The sequence below is a fragment of the Fomitiporia mediterranea genome, assembly GCF_000271605.1.
Source record: "Fomitiporia mediterranea MF3/22 unplaced genomic scaffold FOMMEscaffold_5, whole genome shotgun sequence".
NCBI classification, from domain to species: domain Eukaryota; kingdom Fungi; phylum Basidiomycota; class Agaricomycetes; order Hymenochaetales; family Hymenochaetaceae; genus Fomitiporia; species Fomitiporia mediterranea.
Genome location: NW_006760390.1, coordinates 1,952,884 through 1,974,883, shown reverse-complemented (window position 1 = coordinate 1,974,883; position 22,000 = coordinate 1,952,884). Strand labels below are relative to the sequence as shown.

The following is a 22,000-nucleotide window of genomic DNA, read 5'->3' as shown; positions in this document are numbered from 1 at the left end:
AACCCTTTCCTCACCGAAAAAGCGCAAACGTCTCCTTCCCCGGTCACACAAACGTGGAGGTAGAAACAAACCAATTATCATACGCGATTCAAGCTCCGGAGAAATTCATCCCAAACAAAAGTTGCGCCTGCGTAGAACTAACGAAGACTTGAAGATATCTATAGCTGAAGACTTGACGCCACGTACGCAGTACGTGCATTTTGTCCATACGACAGTTTCGCTTGCTTAAGCATTTCACATGTCTTTTTGCATTGCTCTAGAGTTCCGGGACCTGCAGATGCTCTGAATGAACTATGCAACTTACAAATGGGCGTTCTTCAGACTATAATCAACCGGAACACCAATCTTTTATTGAAGAAGAAAAAACGCAAGACTGCTGTCAAAGCTAAGACAAAATCTAGTTTTCCTTGCTTGTCGCCAGAACCGCTGGATCTGCAGCCATGCATTTCAAAGGAACTCTCTGATCTTATTGACGATCTACTCAAGATTCCTGATACTATAGTTATTTCTACTGCCGATCCCTCTGCCGCTCTTGAAAGCAAAGCTCTGGTTTCAGTTGACGTAATGGCCGGCAAGCTTGCCAATACAGGCGCTGAGGGACGTGTAGAGCTCGTGAACAACTCTACCGAGGAGATTATGTACACTACTTGCTCGGATACACAGATTGCACTAGATGATGTACTTGGCCTTGCGCCGTCCGAGGAATCCGGAGCGTCGGTATTATCCACAGCAGTTCCAAGCCTGGATGTATCCAAGCTCGCTATCGCTATCGTCGAAATGGCTTCAAAAGCGTCCAAAATTTCTCAGGAATATGTGAACTCTGTCAGAGGGCTTGATCGATACATAACTCCGGCTCCGGAAGCCGGCCTGGCTAAGGGAAATGTTTCTGCCACACTGAAAACTGTGTCCGACTTCACGGATGATTGCTTGGTAAAACTCCTGGAACAGAAAGTTCTTGTAAAGGATTTACTTGCGAGATACGATGTTCTGAAAGACAATAAGCATGATGTAGTCGGTCTGGAGTCACCGGCACCGGCACGGAGCAAGCGTATTCGCCATCGTGACAGGACGCCTAGGAAAGCGCAAACGGACAGTTGTCAGCCCGAGCCAACAGTGGCTCTATCTATGCTTGCAATTTACTGGGGCAGTCTAAATCAAGAGACGCTTGGTGTTATTATAGACATTTGCAAGCTCGAGAAACTATCAGGAATCAATATGCTTGGAGCAGTTCTATCTGAATGCTCAAGGTCTCGCGGTTATACGCTCCTGCAAACTACTGAAGTGTTTACAAGCGCGTTGAAACTGTACGCCTGCGAAATACAAAGTCTCGTTACGAAAGCGGCTTTGGAGTCTGTTTCGCTACACGAGCAGGCAATTGCTCTGGATTCCAATGCTCCGGAGTTCGTGCAAATCTGTCCCGGGCCAACACTGGATGTGTCGATGTTCCAGGACTTGCGAGAATACGTCATTGTTGAGAATAGTCCTTTCATCAAACCACGCGAAGAAGTTAACGACAGTTGGTTGGAAGCGCAGCCTGACACGCAGGTCCGGGAAGTAGCACGACGCATCCCAACAGGTGTCTCTGCATTTGACCCTGTTGCGACTGTGTCGAAGTTCCTGGACATCGTGGCGTATCCACTGAGATACATCTGGAAGATTGCGTATGGTATTTAGCTATCACAATATTTCTTCCTTTATAATAAGCCTAATCTTCCCGACTCCGAAATCCACAAACAATCCTAAGTAATTTTCACACGCCATGAGACCAAGTGTTACGAATAATGCTATATGATATTGTACACATGCATATGTAATGAATACAGTCCTCCTAGTGCCACCCGTATGGCATTGAACGAGAATGTACGAACAGAGCAATTCCACGCGCAACGAAACATTATTGTGATCTCAAACATCTTCCTCTGGATCACCAATACCATTTCCATGGATGGCGAAGTGTGTTTCGCTTTCGGGTAAGCACGGGGAGTCGTAGATCTTGCATATACGGGTATTTCCTCGGCCCTTTCGCAGTTGGAGGCTGTCATGAAGTTTGAGTTATGCCTGGGAAGAAAATTGCAACACGAATCTTCTTACCGTGTTGTTGAGGCGTGCGCCATGATGTTACCACCAATTGGTTTCTTATCGTTACCAGCGTAGGGGCCAGCTGCAGCGTCAGGTTGGGACATGACTTGATTCGTAACCACAACAGCGATTCCGAACTGAGGAGAAAATCTAATATCAAAGTGTGATTATGCCTGGATGACTATGACGTTACCTCATCGGCAAGTCTCTGCAAGGTACGAAGGAAGCGAGCGAGGTGCATTTGTCGCGCAGAAAGCTCGCCTCGACCGTTGTAATCCGTGCGATACAATGCCGTACACGAGTCAACAATTAGGAGTGAAAATCTTCGCCAGCCAGACTCAGATCCCTAATTATAGTCTAACGATGAGGATGCTATTCACCTTGATTCAGACATGAGAGCGCTGGCATGGACGAGTAACTGTTGCTGGTGATCCGCATTGTATGCCCGTGCGTAAGCCACGTTGTCAAGGACCTCTTCGCCGTTGAGGCCATAACGCTCCGCGACAGCAAGCAACCGGACAGGGCGGAATGTGCCTTCTGTATCAATGTACAGACATTTGCCCTCACCACCTCCCATGCTTACTGGTAACTGACATGTCACTGCGAGCGTGTGGCATAGTTGCGACTTTCCGGTACGAAACTCGCCGAATAATTCTGTAATCGCTCCTGTCTCAACCCCACCTGGAGGAGGCAGTCAGCAACCAAGCTGTCTCATGGAGTCCAAGTGGAATTTATACCAGCTAATAATGTGTCGAGTTGCTTGGAACCGGTCGTGATGCACACTAACTCAGATCGTCGAGCGTGAACCTCAGTAGCACTCTGAAACCCTAGGGGGATGATTTTGAGAGCTAAAGCAGGACAAATGCTCAGTATAGTTGAATGGAGAAGAGTGGTGGGAGAAGAAGGAACTTGGGACAGAAAGAGGGAAGAGAGGGTCGGTTGCACACCTTCAGCCAAAATCTTGTCAGCTTTCTGCTCGGAAATGCCCTTGATGCCGAGCAACACTTTCTTTGGTGTATACGCTACGGATTCGACGGTATTTAGCCCAGAATCAGATAGCTTCTTGATATCCTGCGGTGTGATGCCCACTTCCTGCAAGGGTAATCTCCTTTAAGCACACACACTTAGGGGAAGGGTGACAAATGAACGCACCTGAAGTTTTGATACGAGTAGTGGACCAGCAGCAAATGACTCTCCTTCTTCGACATCTTGCAGAGGATTCTGCGACATTCCTACCCACACAAAAGTTCGACGAGCGTGGCTTGCTGATGGTTCGTTTAGACGAGTTGTGCTTGCAAAGGACGCGTGCCCCAAACGCGACGGAGTCACGTGGCCGTTCAGCCAGATCTCGTCAGCGAAATTCGATAAGTCTCGAAACAAGTGCAAAGTAAAATGAAAGTGCAGAGATGTTTCATTGGATGGACTAGTTATAAGATTGAAACTCCAAATACACTACAGAACTCCATGCTGATGCCCTATGACGATTCGAAAAGCGATTCGCTAATGTCATTCGGTTTTGCGTTGTCCACTCCCTCGATGGTCGCCGACGTCTTCCCCCTCCGCCCTGCTTCCATCCTGGAATACCGTAGTACGGGCGGACTTGGCATAGGTATCCGGTCCTCCTCTGCTACATTCTTGCTGAGCAGGCGCTCGAGATATGATACTGCGTCCACGTCGAGTACTAGTTTCGGCCAACGCAGCATCTCATACACGTTCAAGTCAGAGGCGCTCACGACGTCGACGTCCGGTACATTACGACAGACTCGCTCCATCTGAGCAGGGACATTCTCACCACCAGCAACGAATAGCGTGCGTGTCCAGCCAAGCTCGTCGATTCTTTTCGCAAAATCGCGTGTTTTTACGCCCTGCCAGTCGAGAGTCGGGACAATCGCCATTGCACGTTCTTGGACCTTGGCGGATAGAGCAACACGCAGGCCCATCTGACGGACTTTTCGAGGCAACTGAGTCGCGAAATCACGCGGCTTGGGTCCAAAAGCTACACCTCCTCCACGCAGCATTGGTGACTGGGCATCACCCAGACGAGCTCTTCCAGAACCTTTCTGCGGTCGAATTTTGTGTCCAGACCCGCGCACTTCAGCTCTCGTCTTTGTGTTGGCAGTACCTTGGCGGAGAGCATCTCGATAGAAGTTGACACATAGGTACAGAATGTCACGACGTATAGGATGGGCAAAGACAGATGGATCCAAGACTGCAACTTGTTCTTCGCTTGATTCAGCACTTTCGAGGAGGTTGCTCATAACTATGCAGACGGGGTCATCGCGGTACAGCAGAGCTTCAGAACATGTCAGAAAGGAAAGCATTGACAGAAAAAGCAGAACCTTACACTTTACGGAATTTGAAGGAGATTCAAGAGCTGCAAAGTTACGCCTCGCATGTATTCCAGGCTGCTGCGAGACAGCGCGCCTAAGGGCAGCGAGCATGGCAGTAAGACGAGGCAAGTGAAGAGAAGAAATTCTGGTAAGTCCAAGCCAAGTTAGCGATAATCCAAAACAGGGGTGTCCCGAGTCCCCATGCCGGGACCCGCGACACCAATTTCGAAGATCGATCGCACTGGACGTTAACGCCTTCAACTTTCACGACGTCCTGCAAGTCAAGAGGCGTAAGTATCTCACTTTTTAGTTATTTGGTCACAAAGGATGTCTTCAAGTCATGTCGGATTGCCATACGTGTGGAATGAGAGGCGTAGAGGGATGGATGGAGATGACATGGACCAGATGGACTGCTTGACCAACCGATTTGCACTCCACATGCACTTATGCTAATTTTTTTCGATTTCGCATTGCAGTCCTCAAGGTACACCCACCATGGCCTCGTATAACGCAGTGCAAACATTCGGCAAGAAGAAGGTGCGTTTTACTCTAAGTTTCCGGAGGAAGTGTCGGGCACAAACTGATTGAACAACTTAGACCGCGACCGCTGTCGCTCACGCTCGTGAAGGCAAGGGCCTCATCAAAATCAACGGTTCCCCAATCAGCCTCCTACAGCCCGAAATTCTGCGCTTCAAGGTGTATGAAGCGGTTCTCGTGCTCGGTGAAGAGACTTTCTCGCCAATCGACATCCGTGTGCGCGTAAAGGGTGGTGGTCACGTTTCGCAAATATACGCTATTCGTCAGGCTATCGCAAAGGCCGTCATTGCGTACTACGCCAAGTATTTCGACGCCGCTAGTGCTTTCGAACTAAAAAAGAAGCTCGTTGCATACGACCGAACACTCTTAATTGCAGACCCGCGTCGGATGGAGCCCAAGAAGTTCGGTGGACAGGGTGCTCGTGCTCGCAGACAAAAGAGGTGAGTTGTTCAATGAAAATACCTTGTATCTTGCATGTTACTCATTTTGCTTGTCTATAGTTACCGTTAAGTGGCGGGTGGATGTCTGTGCTCTTTATTTCTGCTGTATGGCGTACATGTATCATCCATGCGTCGTGGTCTTATCGTGCCAAAAACAATGCATACATGGCTTTGACATGAAAATTGAGAGACAAGTGACAAAATAGTGCGATGCAGCTACAAGGACACGCTAGCAAAATGATTAGGTGGCTGAGATATTTTCTTTGATATCTCTGACTGAGGTGCCGGTTGGACTACCTTTTGTCCTTGTTTGTACCCGTCATTGTTAACAAGCCTTTCTTGATGAGGTAACAACGCCTCCAGCATGTTGGTCACTGTCCAAGTCTGAATGCTAAGAATTGTACCCGAGCCGTATGTATATAGACGGACAAGTCTTTCCTGAGTTTCTCTTCTTGTTCACCGCCATAGTTAGCTAGTACACGTCTTGCCTCGTCGTCCGTGGGTTCGGTTGTTGCAATCCGTACGGAAGGACGGCGGGCCTGACTTGGACCGTTAAAATCATTGATTGAAGTGATTCATTACATCACATTAAGTACAATCATCAACAATCGTGAGAGTTTCCTGCCTTTCTTGTACTAGCGCTCATGCGGGATCGTCATGTTCACTTGGATCCTCTAGTTTGCTCAGTGGTGTCCCCTCTGTGCGTTTTGCTCTGGACAGGCATCGTCAACACCTAGTCCACGACATGGATTCGTCTTTCCCAATGTCCCAGCCATCAGCCTCTCAGCCACAGAATGCTATAAAAATCTTCGTGGCCGCAGATGACTCTCCCTTACCAATATTCGTCGACTCGAATGGCATAACTGACAATCGGCCCTGGCTCATCAGAACTTTGCGTGTATGCTCTCTTCTCACTTTGTCTCCTTAGTATGTCTATCAACTTACGTACTCTACGCGTCGTCGCTGTTATCTTAACAGACTCATGGTGCAAAGATATGCCCCGACGTCTCTCTCGCGCGAATCATCCTCGTTGAACCGAACTCATCCTCAGGTCGCCAGTTCGTTCGCGAATGGGGCATGGATCCAGGAAAGGTGATTCTCGATGTTACGTGGCACCGCCGCTGTCTAGAGGCTGGCCGTGCACTACTCGAAAATGATGCATTTGCCGGTTGTGGTGATCTTGACGGTAGTCCGCTCGAAGGCGATGCAGCCGACGAGGAGGAACAAGGTCTATTCTCGGAAAGCAAGGCATCAGCCTTAAATGGCAAAGCCACACGACAACCGACTAAATTGAGTGCCGCGCCGCGAACTTCGAGGCCTTCGAACATGAACAATGACCGCTCTTCAGCTTTAACCCAACCACGTCCGACTCCCAACGATTATGGTCCTACAAACGCTGATGCACTCGCAGCAGGACACGATAATCTTTCCGCTTCGCAAAGGCTACCTACCCCGCCATCCACGTCCATGTCTACGCAATTTGAGCCATCTTCAGCGAATATACACCACATGCAGCCAGGGATGCCTCAAAATATGGCACCTCCGTTTGGACAACTTGTACCTCAATCGCAATTTCCACCAGGGCATATGAACCCTCAAGCGATGCAGGCATTAATTATGAGCAACCCAGAGATGGCAGTGATGGCATACAATATGGTAATGGGCATGGTCAGTGGCGGACAGATGGCCCCACAAGGATGGCAAGGGCAGCAATCACCTCCCCCTACATTCATGCAACCGCAACCCGGCTTCCAAATGATGCAACCTCCGCAGTCTCAACCCGTTTCGTCTATGCTTCCTCCAGACACGAATGGACACCATGGAAGCGCATCCACGACAAGACACGACGAGGACACAGCCATGAAGGCAGACAACCGAAGTCCGCCACGACCCTTCTCGCCATTACCTGACATTACAACGTTCGAGGATAGTGATAGTGACAGCCCTCCACCAAATTTATCAATTCTTTCGCAAAGGGGGAAAAAGCGCTTTCGAGACTCCCACAGCAATCGCTCTTCTAACTCAGGGAAGCGCTCGAGATCACGATCACCTCCGAGTTTAACTGACAAGAAACGCAAAAAGCGGTCCTCTGTAATTTACGACGTTACCGAACAGCGCGATCCGATCAAAAGCGATCGTCCTCCTCCAGTGGGAATCTTCACTTCTGACAATGGAGAGCAGATGACGTTCTTTGTACAAATTCAACTGAGGAATAGGGCTGAAATGGCGAGGAAAATTAGGGTATGTGTATTGAAAAAGTATTCTCTTATTGCTCAGAACTGATGCTCATCATTTTAAGTTAAATGGCGGTAAATTAGTGCCGGAGTTGAGAGACGCGGAGTTCATTATACTCGACACGCGGCCAGGAAAGGACAGGGATCAGTGGATGAAGTCCGTCGTTGATCTAAAGGTGAGTAGCAATACAGCAACACATGTGTTCTATGATGATTAATGTATTTTATTATCAGCGATATGCTTTACGCCCAGGATTCGTCGAAGCCTGTATTAACTCAGGTGGCTTGGTCGAAGAGGACGACTTTTACGTTGAGCCCGTGAACAAATCTGGAAAATCCCACCCGTCAAGAAAAAAGAAAAGGGAGGACAGTGTTGAAACAGAAGACAGAAACTCTCCTTCCCCCAGCCCGATCTCCCACAATCACGATAGGCGACAAAGCAGTACTGATGGCCTTCGAACACCTTCACCTCCACTCGCGCCGACAATGATGCTATCGGGCGGACGTTATGCTTTCACAGCTGAGGAAATTGCATACGCTCCGAAGTTCGCGGAGCATCTTATTCGTAAGAATCCCGACATTACGAACTATCAGATAGCGACGCAGTTGGCGAAAAAGGTACATGTCGAGCAACTCTGTAGAAAGCTGTCGAGAAAATATTGTAGTGTGCTGACATTCTGTCCATCTAGACTTCCACGCACCCGCAGGCTTCCTGGTTCAGCAAGTTACAAGGGCAGTTGCGATCACAGATCGAACGTATACGAGAGAAGGTACCTAAAACAGTCACGAGCCCAAATGTCACTCTTAACGGGAGCGAGCGGGAAGAAAATCAGGTTGAGGAGCAATTGATGCAGGATGCAAACAGTGCGCCTCGGTTGAACGGCAATAATGCCAAGCAAAGGGAGGGGCAGAAAGCTGAGCAGGTGGAAGACGGAAGAAGACCAGAACAATTATCCGAAGAGGAACGATCGAGACTTCACAACGTCGACCTGAAGACGATCGTCGATTTCTTTGCTAGTCCACCAAACGGTATGGACGATGACGACGCTTTATGGGCGGCAATTACGGATTCGGTGCGTCTTTGCCTATTTATCACATGTTATCTGCACTTTTCATTGATACAAGGGAACTATTCCACTAGTATACCTGTCATACAGCCCCAACCTGGCAAGATTTCTATGAGTCAAACCAGGAGGTGGTGAACCAACGACTGCGCGAAGCACTAACCATGCCATCAGAAAGGGCGGCATCCAATGCAACGTCGTAGCGCTAGTGGTAGTTTTCAATTTGCCTGGAACACGTATACCTAACATATTGCTGTTTTATCAATTATTTTGCCCCAGAAAAGGGTATTCACTGGTGCAAAAGGCGGATGTTTGCCATGTTATCCTAACTTTCTCAGTCATGACACAATCAATATTAAGTCTATGTCTTTTCGTTGTTCGAAATGAACATGCAAGAAGTCCCCACTGTAGTGGACAGGCAATAAGAACAATGAATAAACGACAATACGGGTAGTAATTGTAAGGAATCTAAGCAAAGCACTGAGACGCATGCACCCGACAGGTATAGCCAAATTAACCAGAGCCTAGGAAGAATAACGGTTAGAACAAAGCCTGATTTGTGTCGTGCTGAAAATGCAGGCACACCTCCAGAGTAGACCTTGCCGAACATAACTTCCTGGATCTTGTCGTATAGTGACAGTACACCAGCGCCGGCAATACCACGCAAAATGTTGGCACCAGCACCCTTGAAGAGTGATTTCGAACCCTCCTTCTGGATGATTTGCCTGCCACAGTCGAACATCGACTTGTAGTGCACACCGCCACCAGATGTCATCATCATACGACGACTAAAGATCAAATTAGAAGGATGTGATTATATTAGGAAGTACTATCTTACCGGATAGTGTCCAACGGGTAGGAAGCGAGACCGGCACCAATCGTGACACCCCAACCAAGACCGAAGGATGCAAGGAAAGATCCTTGAAGAGGGCCAACAAGAACAACCGGCTCTGGGGACGAAGGTTTGCTTAGAAAAATTTCCCACGAAATTATTGACTGGTGAAAACTTACTGAGCGAGTCGTAGACACCGAAGTAGAGACCACGGTAGACGATGATACCAACGACCGACGGGACGAAACCACGGTAGAGACCGGCAATACCGTCCGACGCGAGGGTCTTCTTATATACATCGACGAGACCGTTAAACTGGCGGGCACCTCCACCCTTCGCTGACTTCGCATCGTTTGCGAGACGCGTACGAGCATAGTCAAGCGAGTAGACAAAGAGAAGGGACGTTGCACCAGCAGCACCACCGGAGGCGACGTTGCCAGCGAACCACTTCCAGTAACCCTCGTCCTTCTTGAAGCCGAATAGCGACTTGAAGTAGTCCTCTGTCAGATTGGAGAAAGACGTCAGCACATGGCCGAATCGGGAAGGTGAGAAAGAAAAAAAGACTGACTGAAGGCGAAGTTCAATGCCTGAGTCGGGAAGTAACGAATGACATTGGCCGTGTTACCACGCCAGAGAGACAAGAGACCCTCGTCACGGTAAGTGCGAACGAAACATTCACCAATACCCTTGTAAGGGGTCGCAAGACGGCCTTGCTTGATCTGAACGAAACGTGAGCAATAGCGTCGCCACACGAAACGGAGTTCTTCTCACCATCTCATCCTACAGTGGCAACGTGTACAAAACTGAGTCTGGCAAAACGAGAAAATCATCGAGCGGACAAACCTGATTTTGAATGAGAAGCTAGAGGGCAGAAGGCTATTAGCGAATCAGACAGAAATTTGTATACGCGTAATTCAAACCTTGATACGCTCAATGGGCGCAGCAGACGTCTTTGCGACGGCCTAAACGCATTTCCTTCAATGCCATGCACACAGAATGGCCTGGGCAATTGCTTACCGCAGAGACACCGCCCATGAGGAAGTCGGCTGAACAAAACCAAAGTGCCAGGTCAGCACCGAAAACACGCAAAAAAAGAACAGACGGCGCGCAGAAATTATGAGAATGAAATAGTACATACTTGCGAACTCCTTAGGAGTCTTGGCTTTTTTTACGTCGGCCATTGCGATGGTAATGGACGGGAAAAGGAGAAGAGAAGACTGAGTGGAGGTTGGTGGAGACTAAGAGCGAAAGGCCAGTGATGCCAACTTTTTGTACGCTACACGGAAAAAACCGGGGATGGGCAAAACTCCGCTCGGCCCGCAAGGGATGCCTTGCTCTCACTGGCTCGGTGTGTTTCCACCAATCGCGTTCAGTGCGCACACAGGTCACGAAACAAAAGTGGAAAAATGTGCGGTAATTGCATGGAAGTCAGCAGTAGTCCAACAACAAATATGCGCAAAAACAGTAGAGTGCTATCTAAAGCCTAACAAGCCCCAGAAATATTAAAATGCGACCTCGGTCGACTGATTCCAACCTACGTCCAACGTGGACCCCCTGGCCCAGTCGAACGGGGAACATATGGATAATACGACGGTGCCCCCTGCCGACCCGTGTCCGGTGCTGCTCCATTATACGGCACACTAGAACCATTCATTGAGGGCGGTTGTGAGTGATAAGAAGGCGTGTAAGGAACAAATTGACGCGCGTTCGGCGTTGGTATCTGAGGCGGCGGCGGGTAGTAAGCGGGTGGAGAAGTCGCGATCGGTGGCGAATGATGATGATGATTGTTCGCAGAGCCGGAAACTTGGCGGGGGAGTGGTAGTGTGATTCGAGAATAAGGTGACTGGGGATGAGCGTCTGGGCCAGAAGATACTGACGAATCCCTATTGGAATAGCCATTGTGTATTCTTTCTCCTCCTGCAGCCGGCATGGGTGTAGCAGACAAGCGACTCTTCTTGTATATCGCATCTTCGGCCCTCTCCAAAGTATCCGACGCTTTACGTTTTATAGCCGCTACTGGCGCCGTCTGCGGGGCATCTTCATCCTCGGAGTCTAGCGTCAAGTCAATCACGGTGGAGGACGCTGCTTTTGTAGTTGCAGGCCCGAATCCGTTCTTATTTGTGTCCATAGAAATAGGAGAAGTGGTTGGCGACAGTTCCCTCTTAACTCGCCTCTCATCCTCGTTGTCTGAGTCAGAATCCAGAACGACCACATCTTCGAGAGACTGAGCAACTGCGTCTGTGTTAGGTGCACCAATTCGAGGTGGCACTGACGTCGATGACCGAGGCTGATTGCTTGCGTTCGCCCCTGACGTTGATGCGCTTCTGTCCGCTGGCTTAGAACGATGCGTCTGCATCCAGCCCTTCGATCCGATCTTGTTGTCAATCGTATGCCATTCGCCATCGGCTTCCACCTCCACCTCTTCGACGCTGTCCGGCGTTTGTTCAAGAATGCTTCCAAAATAACTGTGCAACATTGTCACATTGTCAGTTACGAGTTCTATACGACGAAGATTACGCATATCTTACCCATCGACGATCAGTTCTTCTGGATTCAGTGTTTTCTCGCAAACGGGGCATAGCCACGTTGTCGTCTGCTCCATGACAGAATACCACGAAACAGCATCAAAGCATTGTGGGTGAACGCATTTACTTGAGCGACAGGGAATTATTATCCGTGTATAGCTCAACTAACAGCTTGTTAAATAAGAACGCAGGATGAAATGTCTAAAATGACGCACTGGACATTTTAGGGTCATCTTCTGTTTCCCCACGACAATGTCGTCATCTTCAACCGCCGACTTCGCCACTGGAAGGTTAGAAATGAACTTTCAGCATGTTGAAAAACGATACACACAAAGACACGTAATACGAACTTTGAGCTTTAATCTCCTCCGAACTCCTGAACTTGCCCTTCCTCAGCCGATCTACAAGCTCATCCACAGTGGAAACTTCGACAAGGAAGACAACCAAGTAAAATTTCTGTAGAAGGTAAGTCCACCTTTGGCCTCTAATCAAAGAAAAGTCACGCATACTTTGGGTGGAGAGTTCGGTTGGCTATTCACGTAAATCATCTCAACTCTATTTGGTTGACCGACAACCATCCGGACTACTTTGCTCAGATCTGCCGGGGGCGCCGTCCCGGGCTTTTTCTTGATACCCTTCAAGTTAGCCTGTAGAGGGGTATTGTTCACGCGGACTTCGCATGTGGCAGGAAACTCGATAGGACACAGTGTCGTGTTGGATCGAAACCCAGATGGAGAAGAGGAATAAAACGAATTCGTAGTGCAGTACAGTCGAAGTTGGTACTTGGACCTATACGTATAAGTGATGTAAGCAAGATATTCTGAAAGCACACCCGCGCCGTAACAAACCCAGGCGAAGTCAGTTTGTTGATGTGTTCTTGAGTAAGCGTAAAATTGAGATTTTGGGTTCTCCTGTCTACGTTGCTTGACGACTCTAAAAGATAGATTAATTGAATATTTAGTTGAAAATATGGCTGTGAAAGTAAACGTACCTGGACATTCAATGACATTCGAGACGGGTTGTTCGGTTTTGAAGAATGGAGATGATTTGAAACGTATAGAAGCTGAAGTTCCAAAACCTAGAAATTTGTTGGCCCAGTCGATGGTACGATCACATATAATAACGTACCGGATTTAACCGGGGACGACGTTGTCTGACCTGGAAGTGGTCTGCGAGGAGGAGCATACGGATCGTAGCGTCCTATAGAGCTGCTACTAGCACTAGCCATGTTATGAAAGCCACCTGATTGTGCTCGAGGAGGGGTAAACGCAGAGCCGTGTGCGTTATTGAACGTGAAGTTGTGGTTGGCGGAGAACGACTGAGTGGGGCCCGAGCTCGCATACCTACAATTGTAACGATACCAAAAATAGTACCCAAGGCCACAATGTCGAAACAACGAAGTAGTAACGAAATATTGTCAGTTTACAGTCGATTATGGCAACCAGAAGAGTCAGGATTTAAACGTACGTGCCGGAGTTCTTAACCTGGTAAAGGACAGTCTTTGCGTTCGTCCATAATTCAGTTTGTCGCAAATAACGATACCGATCCAATTCTCCAGTTATTTTGTCTATGAGATCCTGCTTTTTGCCGGACTTCGACAAATTGACTTTGTTCTCTTCATTAATACCGGTGATGATTTGCTTGAGTCTGTCGACGGTATACGATTTGACGCTGTGTCGAAGGTTCTGTACAACCGAGAAGTAAATCAGCAAGGTATGATTGTTTACATGCCGAGAAGCTACAGACATCGAAATCAGTCCATAGAATATCATCTGGCCGGCTGGATGAGGACAAGGATGACATGGAGAGTGAGCAAGGCGTAAGAGATGTGACCGCGTTTCTGATTCCCTTCGTAGGTAGCTTAAGTATGCTGACTAAGCACTGTACTTCACAAATGTATAAGTAAATCCTTATTCCTAATCCTAACTCATACCCTAGTTCTGCTCCGATCATAGGGTACCAGCTCGTCGTGTATTCTCATCTGCTTTCTACACGAACTCTAGTTCTATTACGAAATGTCAGACTCTGAAGAGAACCTTTCTAAAGAGGAGAGAGAAGCCAAGGCGTTGGATGAAAAGAAGAGGGAACAGGAGGAGCAAGCAGGTTAGGATCAATGAACACATGGAACCAAGGACCTTCTTTATTGATCTACTTCCGCTGGAAATAATGCCAGCTCTACCGTACAGGTGGCAACAGCAGCTGGGCGATGTCGACATTTTCGTCCCAGTGCCAAGGGGCACACGCGCAAGGGATCTCAACGTAGTCATTGCAAAGAAGAGTCTCAAAGTTGGCCTCAAAGGCCAAGAACCCATAATGGACGGTGAGCTATGCAAAGAGATTAAGGTGGAGGATAGCACCTGGACTCTCGGTATGAGCTATTGTACCTCTCCACCAGAGCATATAGTCAATATCATGCACAATCGACTCCCCAGAGGATCAGGAGAGTGTCTTCGTTCATCTAGAGAAAATCAACAACATGACGTGGTGGGAGAACGTGCTCACGCACCACCCCAAGGTTGACACAAAGAAGATCGTGCCAGATAACAGCAAGCTAAGCGACTTGGACGGTGAGACTAGGTGAGCGACTATGATATTCCACATTAATTGCGTTAATCTAATCGATCTTGCAGAGGAGTTGTAGAAAAGATGATGGTAAGCATTAATTCATCGTAAACTGTGGAAGCTTCTAGGCTGATGGCAAAAAAAGTATGATAACCAACGCAAGGTACGGGATTTTCCCGATTTGACTGTTCCTTTGATATGCTCAACGGGACGTTTATCCAGCAAATGGGTCTTCCAACTTCCGACGAGCAGAAAAAGATGGAGGTAAGTGCATACCATATCATATGCGAAACTTATTCAAGCGACTGTTCCAGGCCTTGGAGAGATTCAAAGCTGTTCATCCTGAGATGGACTTCTCAAATGCAAAGATTTCATGAGGTAATTACAGGGGCCTTTGTTCTGTAAGTCGCGCGTTTTTGTCTAAACAACACATTTGATCATTTCTGATTGTAATAAAGCGCCAGCTTGGTCCCTACAAGTTACGTTGATGGGCAGCAAATTGTGTACTTAGGCGTATTGTATTTTTCTTCTGAATTACCTACACATACGAGCTTTGTATTTGTTTGTACTGGATGGTGAATGACTATTTTTGGATATACTACTTGTATCGAGTCCATACTTTGTTGCGCCGCTTGCTATCGTATGCTTCGCTTGCTTGGGCATGCTCAAGCTGCAAAATGCTTTTATCTAGCACGGGGCGCACGTCTATTTGTTCGTCGATATTCGGCAAACCCAACCTTCGTTGCACCACGGCTACCAGGAGCGGTGCAACTTCGACCCTACCAAGAAACGTGTCTGCAAGCATGTCTCGAGACACTTCGTGACAAGGACTCGACTCGTATTGGTATTTCACTTCCGACAGGTTCAGGGAAGACAACTGTCTTTGTCTCTCTTATTTCCATGCTCCAGCCACCACCTTCGAGTCCAAATGCAGTTCGAGCGTTGATCATCGTGAACAGCGTGGAACTCGCGAGACAGGCCGCTGAACAGGTTGGGAGGATGTTCCCGGAGCTGAGCGTGGAGATAGACCAAGGCACAAAACATAAGGCATCTGGGTTAGCTGACGTGTAAGCATCGCGAGCTGAAGCAATATCTTTGCTCCCGTTGACAATTGCTTTCTAGTACTGTCGCGACATACCAGAGTCTTCTAAGGAATACCAGGCTCGAAAAGTTTGATCCCAATAGACTGAAATGCATCATTGTTGACGAAGCACATCATGCGGCGGCTCCTTCGTACGCATCGATTCTGTATTCAGTGTTTCAATCATAATTCTTGATTTTTATTAGGTACCGCAAGATACTCTCCCACTTTGACCCGAACATCCGAAATCCGGACGTAGACTTCGTTGCTCCGAAACTTCCACATGCTATACCAATAATTGGGTTCTCAGCGACATTTAGCCGACATGATGGTCTTGCGCTTGGTTCGGTCTTTCAGCGTATCGTTTACCACCGCGATTTCTTGGAGATGATCAAGGAGCAATGGTGATCTTTCTATTTATTCGCGATCGTACATGGAATTAATAGGGAACTTTATAGGCTGTGTAACGTCCGCTTCACTTCAGTCAAGGCCAAACTGAACCTGAGCGAAGTCACGATAAACACCCGTTCCGGAGAATTCAATCCAACGAGTCTGGCACACGTCGTAAACACCGAAACCGTCAACAAGCTAGTGGTCAACAGTTGGCTTGACCTAGCGGGTATGCTTGTCCACGCGTTTTAACTTTATCAACGTACCAGAGCAGTTAACAAAATTTGACAGCGTCCCGACGCTCGACGCTCGTGTTCTGCGTGAATCTTGCCCACCTTCGGGAACTCACAAACACTTTCCGTGAGGCTGGCATTGACGCAAGATATGTCTATGCCAACACTCCAGCGAATGAACGGAAAGCATTGGTCGAAGCTTTCAAGGCTGGCAAATTCCCGGTGCTTCTCAATGTGGGTATGTACTTCGTGTGTTCATTTCCCCAGGTCAATCGACTTATTCGAGCCTTTTAGCCATCCTGACAGAAGGAGCTGATATACCGAATATTGACTGTGTTGTCGTCGCAAAACCAACGCGATCAAGGAACGTCTTTGCTCAAATGGTGAGAACACTACCAAATTCTATTAATATGCTGCAGTCCAGATTTAGGATAAAATAATTACAGATCGGGAGAGGCATGAGATTGTCTCCTGCAACAGGGAAAGAAGACTGCCACATCATAGATTTCGTCGATAGCACCAATCGAGTCCCCGGAATCGTTTCTACACCAACGCTTTTCGGTCTTAATCCAGATGAAATTATAGACGGTAAGACCACCCAAATAACAACGCTCGAGGAACAACGATTCTCATAAAATTTTCCAACAGGTCAAACACCAGAAGAACTCGAAAAGCGCGCAGCGGCGCTAATCGGCGAGGCAGACAAGTTCGACAGTGACGACGTACCAGATCCGGGATCCATCACATACATCGACTACGATAACCCTTTTGACCTTGTACAGGACGCCTCAGGTGCCCCGCATATTACGAAGATCTCACGATTTGCATGGGTAGGATGTGGTGGAGATGTCTACGTCCTCGAGTGCATGGGAAAGGGATATATCAAAATCCAACCTGACGTCGACGAAGATGGTTGGTCCACTGTGATTGATAGAAAATATGCGGCTGGGCTGACATTTTGTAGGGGAAGAAATGCTATCTGCTCACTATGTCGAACCCATACCCGAATGGGAGTTGCAAGGTCGCTTCCAAAGATCACGATTTAGGAGACCAAGACTCGTGTTAACAGCCAGGACCTTGGACGAAGCGGTTCGCGGATGTGACAAATACGCTACTACGAAAATATTACGGGGAAACCTTGCCTTAGGGTACGCTGTTCTCGTCTCGTCGACACACTTATGAAGAAAAAAATATCACTAAATTATCACGATTCCTTTCTAGACTTCACAGGACAGCAAACTGGCGAAAGGGACCGGCATCATCAAGCCAGACGACGATGCTCAAAAAGCGCCTGAACACGTCCAAGGGTGGTGATAAGCTCGGTCAATCAATCGACGTTGACAACTTAACGAAAGGTCAAGCCGCGAACTTGATTACTAGACTCAAACATGGTGCACAGGTAAGGAATCAAGAAGTTCATTTCCATTGTTAAATGAATTTAAAAAAAGATCTGATTGATATTGTTATTGTTGTGATAGGGCCGTTATGAGAAAAAGATGAAGCAGAAGCTCAGTCTCGAACTTAAACAAGCCCGAGAGGCTGAGAAGGAGAAGTTGCGAAAAGCCAGGGAGCATGTCGCTGTCGGACCCCTTCGCACTGAAGACATTCCACTAAGTGTCTCTCGATTATGATAATTTAGGACCAAAAACGGAAGAAAAGATCGAGATTACGTCCTCCCTGACGCTGCCGCTTCTGCCTGTTCTCCAAGTAAAGGCGAAACGGCCCTAATGCTGTGCAACGAAAGGACAGCTGCTTTTTGTGCAAGCTGCATAGCCGCGTTTAGCTTGGCGGGGTCGAGGAACGTCGTTGGATCTTTGATCAACGAGGCACTGAGCGCGCCTACGAGTGAGTCGCCTGCGCCAGTGACGCTCACGATCTCGTCATTTTCCATCGGAATAGCCGGGAAATGCTTAAGGATGACTATTTCCCTCCCTTCAAGACCCTTCGCGACGATGTATCCCCTTAGTGGATTACTCCTCTCCATCATCCACGCAGAGGAATCAACGTCCTCTCCGCAAATCCGCATCACGACTACTACGCCTCGTTCACCACACTTAATCACTAAGTTCTGGAAGAACGGTAGTAAGTTAACAGCCATTTGTGCAATCCCGTCCTTAAGGAGGAAGGACAAGTCGCCCTTGTCTTTGATCGGGCACGCGGGTCGTCGAGCCAGTTGTTCAAGGTCCATTCGCCACTCTGAGCCGAGATTGAAGTTGTTGAGGACCTCCCACCAGACACGGTGGTTGATCATTCCCCGTGTTTCAGAGTTGGCTTCGCGGTACATGTGTGCGAGTTCGAGTGTGTTAGGCGCAGCGTAGGTCACTGGAGAGTGGTGTATCCCGTCTTTCTTGCTTGTCATTAGGTGATCGAGTATGCCGGGGAGGATCGAGGTGGATTTAGAGATAGATGTCGGTTCGCTGTATTGTCAACTTTTCGTTAATCATGGATAGTATAATTTGTAGTGTAGTTAGTATTTTACTCACAAGAATGCTGGAAATGTCGTTTAATCAAATGAGTTTGCCCAGTGAATCCAAAAGGCAAAAGAACACTTACTTGGAATCGGATCCGAGCGACTCCAGCAGTGCTTTAGAATCGACGACATAGTGGTCGGTGATAGGTTACCGTCCACAACAACTAGCGATGGATTCTCTTCACCAAGCCGGTCGATAACCTACGAAAAATACGTTTCTCAATTCGAGACACATTCTTGATATTTGAAATCCATCTTACCGTTTGTTCAGGCACCATTGGTACGATGTCCATGTCCGCGACACCACCCACAAGTGCACCAGAAGCATCAAGCACCATATCACAAACCGCAGTCCTACTCTCCGAAGTCGGAATAAACCCATCGCTCCTCATACCCAAGAGCTGATGTTCATCCAAGAGGAAAGGTGCAAACGCGTCTTCCCCGATAGGAGAAACGAGTAATGTGGCATCTCGGTCTTCTGAGTTTGAGCCAGAAGAGAGTACACGATGTGCTGCTTCGGCGATGTTACGAGCGACACCTCCAACGGTCAACTCTACTGTCCCTGGTGCTGTCGTGTGAGAGATTACGCGCTTAAGACCACGCGAGACTCGGCCTGTGATGTCGACGGCTGCGGCACCTATTACGACGAGTTTTGCAGGAGCCTTCTCTCTCATTAATCAGAGAGAGGTTCTTCCACAGAACAATACTCCGGATCGGGCTCACCTTTCCCGAAGATTGAGAAGTTGCATCTTGTTTGGGAGGCTTATTCTGGACCGTCCCTGTAGAGTTGGAAGTCGTACTTGAATATGATGCACTAGTTGATCGACTTGACGTTTCCCGCTGCTGTTCCTGCAACTTAGCGAGTTCCACAGCGACCTGTCCGCCTACAAAATAGTCAAGTCAACGGAATTCTCTGTAAACGCCATGTCATTCATTTAATCTCGAAGCGAACCGACCCACCAATGACAGCAGTATTTTCAATAAGTGCCAAGTCTATCCAAGACCAATCCCTCATTCAGCAAGGCACTCATACAAACATATTGAACATTTAAAAACATACTATTCTGCAACGACTTCCCTCCCGTCAACTCAACAACCCTCGCCAACAACCAAGGCGTAACCTCCTTCCCCTTCTTACTCATCCCATTTTCCTCGGATTCACGTATAGCCTGGTCAACAGCCTTTTTCACTTCCTCGCCTTGAGCTGCGTATTCTTCCGGCATTGGAACCGCGAAGAGTGTACCGTTTTGTAGTCCTAGACGTGCTTGTGCATCTGAAGGAGAGATGTTAACCATGAAGGGAGGTGCTGCTGTTCGAAGATGGGATTATTTACCGAGAATCTCTGCTGCTGCTCGAGCATTGTTGACTTTCCAATTCGTCTGAACGTAAAGTTGGGTAAAGATCGTTATAAAGGGAGAAGGTCTGAAGTCACCTCGAAATCACTCTTGCCGCAAAAGAATGCTGGAAAATTGTACGTATCGCCATAAGTCACTACCGGTACGCCTAGTGTTTCCTGTGAGGCATGAGGTTCACCTCCAAGTCACATTGAAGGCGCTTCTTACGAGGTATTCCAAGGTTCTGTGAGATCGCGTTGTTAGCAGAGCGACATAACTGGATGAATTAAAGAGAAGGACAGATTATACCTTCCAATATCCAAGATAGATTTCACACCGCACGATACCACGCCAACCGGACACCTCGTGAGTTCATGTAAATCCGCAGAAATGTCCATACCTATCGTAGCATCGTCAATAACGTTGTGCAACATGTCAAGATAATTACAGACTATCTTGAGCTCCGCGGTGCACACCACCTAACCTGTAAAACAGATTTCATCACCATCGCCGAATACTACATGTATACGGGATTAGAGTGACGCACCCTCCGGTCGCGAAGACTCTAATCCCAGCCAAATGAGCGAAAATAAGCGTTGCACAAATCGTAGTCCCGCCATCCAGTCGTTCACTAATAATCGGTCCAATATCCCTTCGAGATACCTATGCAGAACACATTTCTTTTAGCACCCCAACTACAGAAATAGTCGAGTTAATCACAATAATCGCACCTTAACAAGTTTCCTATTCCCTTCCGTATCCGCAAGCCTCACCAACTCCTCATCCCTTAACCCAACTTTCACTCTCCCCTCAACAATCCCAATAGTCGCAGGTACCGCACCCTGTTTCCGGATAATCCCTTCTAGCTTCCGTGCGATTTCGAGGTTGGTTGGAGGGGAGATACCGTTTGTGACTAGTGCTGTTTCGAGTGCTACGACTGGCTGGCGGGAGGAGAGGGCGTGTTGGACTTCTGGGTGGATGTCGAGTATAGAGGACGAGAGTTTGAGAGAGTGAGTTGAATACGGTTTTGAAAGTACTAATGAGCTGTGTTTGAGTAGAGATTTGGAGAGGGCCCTCGGGAGGACCATGGTTGCAGGCTTGCAGCCCCTCTCAAGCCGAGTTGGTTTAGAAATAATAGAATACTCAAGCAAGCGGAATGTGCGTCCAAGACCGAAGCCGGTCCGGGATTGACGATCAGGGATGCCAACGTCAGTAGTACCTGCTCAATATATGCAGCCGTAACTGGCTTCTTGAGTTCCTCCTCGCAAACACAGAAATGACTTCACCCTCAGCATCAACAGAAGCCCACCTCACAACAGAACACGGCGCCTGCGTGCTAACCTACAACCCACTCAACCCACTCGCCATCATCGACTCAGTCGGCTCCGACGAAGCGGGAGCAAAAGCTATCTTCATCGGCACGACGCGAAACTCGTTTAAAGGTCTTGTACATATATGCACGCTCAGTAAGACGTGTCGGAATCGCTCATTTTGTTTGAATATGTATATGTATAAAGGAAAAGTCGTAACGCGACTCGAGTACCAAGCGTACAGCAAACTTGCGATTAAAACAATGGCCGACATCGTTCACGCCGCACGAACGTCTTCTACCTCTCAACAACCAGAGCATAACTCACACGCCTCATGCCTCATCCGATGCGTAGTCCACCACAGACTCGGACCAGTCCCCGTCGGCGAACCATCCATCGTCATCGCAGTCTCCTCACCACATCGCAAAGAAGCCTTCCGCGCATGCGAGTTCATCCTCGAAGAAGTCAAGCTAAAAGCTCAAATTTGGAAGAGGGAGTTTTACGAGGGAGAGCGAGAAGAGGACGCTGAGTGGAAGGCTAACAATGCACCTTGACGCCATATATTCATATATATCGAGG

The 22,000-nt window shown here is 48.1% G+C and overlaps 9 protein-coding genes across 9 annotated transcripts; 5 read left to right on the top strand and 4 right to left on the bottom strand.

Moving 5' to 3' along the window:
* Window positions 1–3,489: 3,489 nt before the first annotated feature.
* On the bottom strand, window positions 3,490–4,523 carry FOMMEDRAFT_106532 (ribosomal protein L4; the record flags this gene model as incomplete). The annotated part of the gene is made up of 2 exons (XM_007265620.1): window positions 3,490–4,372; window positions 4,424–4,523. 2 exons carry the CDS (start codon window positions 4,518–4,520, stop codon window positions 3,555–3,557), a joined length of 915 nt encoding a protein of 304 aa, XP_007265682.1. The 3' UTR covers window positions 3,490–3,554.
* A 362-nt stretch (window positions 4,524–4,885) lies between these two features.
* On the top strand, window positions 4,886–5,574 carry FOMMEDRAFT_19389 (ribosomal protein S9). The gene is made up of 3 exons (XM_007265619.1): window positions 4,886–4,946; window positions 5,007–5,386; window positions 5,447–5,574. The coding sequence occupies exons 1-3, from the start codon at window positions 4,905–4,907 to the stop codon at window positions 5,454–5,456; spliced, it is 432 nt and encodes a 143-aa protein (XP_007265681.1). The 5' UTR covers window positions 4,886–4,904; the 3' UTR covers window positions 5,457–5,574.
* A 507-nt stretch (window positions 5,575–6,081) lies between these two features.
* On the top strand, window positions 6,082–9,015 carry FOMMEDRAFT_140150 (uncharacterized protein). Its single transcript, XM_007265618.1, has 6 exons — window positions 6,082–6,284; window positions 6,365–7,627; window positions 7,686–7,796; window positions 7,855–8,238; window positions 8,310–8,693; window positions 8,762–9,015. Exons 1-6 carry the CDS (start codon window positions 6,132–6,134, stop codon window positions 8,885–8,887), a joined length of 2,421 nt encoding a protein of 806 aa, XP_007265680.1. The 5' UTR covers window positions 6,082–6,131; the 3' UTR covers window positions 8,888–9,015.
* A 19-nt stretch (window positions 9,016–9,034) lies between these two features.
* On the bottom strand, window positions 9,035–10,750 carry FOMMEDRAFT_106526 (mitochondrial carrier). The gene is made up of 10 exons (XM_007265617.1): window positions 10,655–10,750; window positions 10,534–10,562; window positions 10,437–10,478; window positions 10,360–10,377; window positions 10,288–10,296; window positions 10,085–10,235; window positions 9,696–10,016; window positions 9,523–9,634; window positions 9,270–9,472; window positions 9,035–9,208 (listed from the first exon to the last, which is right to left on the bottom strand). Exons 1-10 carry the CDS (start codon window positions 10,695–10,697, stop codon window positions 9,198–9,200), a joined length of 939 nt encoding a protein of 312 aa, XP_007265679.1. The 5' UTR covers window positions 10,698–10,750; the 3' UTR covers window positions 9,035–9,197.
* Window positions 10,751–11,050: 300 nt separating this feature from the next.
* FOMMEDRAFT_155211 (uncharacterized protein) lies at window positions 11,051–13,844 on the bottom strand (the record flags this gene model as incomplete). Its single annotated transcript, XM_007265616.1, has 10 exons — window positions 11,051–11,981; window positions 12,045–12,205; window positions 12,257–12,324; window positions 12,392–12,497; window positions 12,551–12,830; window positions 12,890–12,974; window positions 13,033–13,119; window positions 13,170–13,384; window positions 13,509–13,726; window positions 13,788–13,844. 10 exons carry the CDS (start codon window positions 13,842–13,844, stop codon window positions 11,051–11,053), a joined length of 2,208 nt encoding a protein of 735 aa, XP_007265678.1.
* Window positions 13,845–14,002: 158 nt separating this feature from the next.
* Window positions 14,003–15,201, top strand: FOMMEDRAFT_140147 (nuclear movement protein nudC). The gene is made up of 8 exons (XM_007265615.1): window positions 14,003–14,144; window positions 14,215–14,409; window positions 14,474–14,618; window positions 14,672–14,693; window positions 14,749–14,766; window positions 14,826–14,867; window positions 14,918–15,004; window positions 15,062–15,201. The coding sequence occupies exons 1-7, from the start codon at window positions 14,057–14,059 to the stop codon at window positions 14,978–14,980; spliced, it is 573 nt and encodes a 190-aa protein (XP_007265677.1). The 5' UTR covers window positions 14,003–14,056; the 3' UTR covers window positions 14,981–15,004; window positions 15,062–15,201.
* A 44-nt stretch (window positions 15,202–15,245) lies between these two features.
* Window positions 15,246–17,739, top strand: FOMMEDRAFT_83343 (P-loop containing nucleoside triphosphate hydrolase protein; the record flags this gene model as incomplete). The annotated part of the gene is made up of 10 exons (XM_007265614.1): window positions 15,246–15,670; window positions 15,726–15,836; window positions 15,891–16,088; window positions 16,143–16,303; window positions 16,366–16,545; window positions 16,602–16,690; window positions 16,754–16,895; window positions 16,956–17,219; window positions 17,272–17,455; window positions 17,529–17,739. 10 exons carry the CDS (start codon window positions 15,246–15,248, stop codon window positions 17,737–17,739), a joined length of 1,965 nt encoding a protein of 654 aa, XP_007265676.1.
* A 234-nt stretch (window positions 17,740–17,973) lies between these two features.
* Window positions 17,974–21,199, bottom strand: FOMMEDRAFT_133422 (uncharacterized protein; the record flags this gene model as incomplete). The annotated part of the gene is made up of 13 exons (XM_007265613.1): window positions 17,974–18,724; window positions 18,857–18,978; window positions 19,038–19,439; window positions 19,501–19,661; window positions 19,738–19,770; window positions 19,838–20,050; window positions 20,111–20,156; window positions 20,210–20,290; window positions 20,340–20,355; window positions 20,421–20,511; window positions 20,564–20,595; window positions 20,659–20,774; window positions 20,843–21,199. The coding sequence occupies 13 exons, from the start codon at window positions 21,197–21,199 to the stop codon at window positions 17,974–17,976; spliced, it is 2,421 nt and encodes an 806-aa protein (XP_007265675.1).
* Window positions 21,200–21,387: 188 nt separating this feature from the next.
* FOMMEDRAFT_81903 (molybdenum cofactor synthesis 2) lies at window positions 21,388–21,975 on the top strand (the record flags this gene model as incomplete). The annotated part of the gene is made up of 2 exons (XM_007265612.1): window positions 21,388–21,553; window positions 21,629–21,975. The coding sequence occupies 2 exons, from the start codon at window positions 21,388–21,390 to the stop codon at window positions 21,973–21,975; spliced, it is 513 nt and encodes a 170-aa protein (XP_007265674.1).
* Window positions 21,976–22,000: the final 25 nt, after the last annotated feature.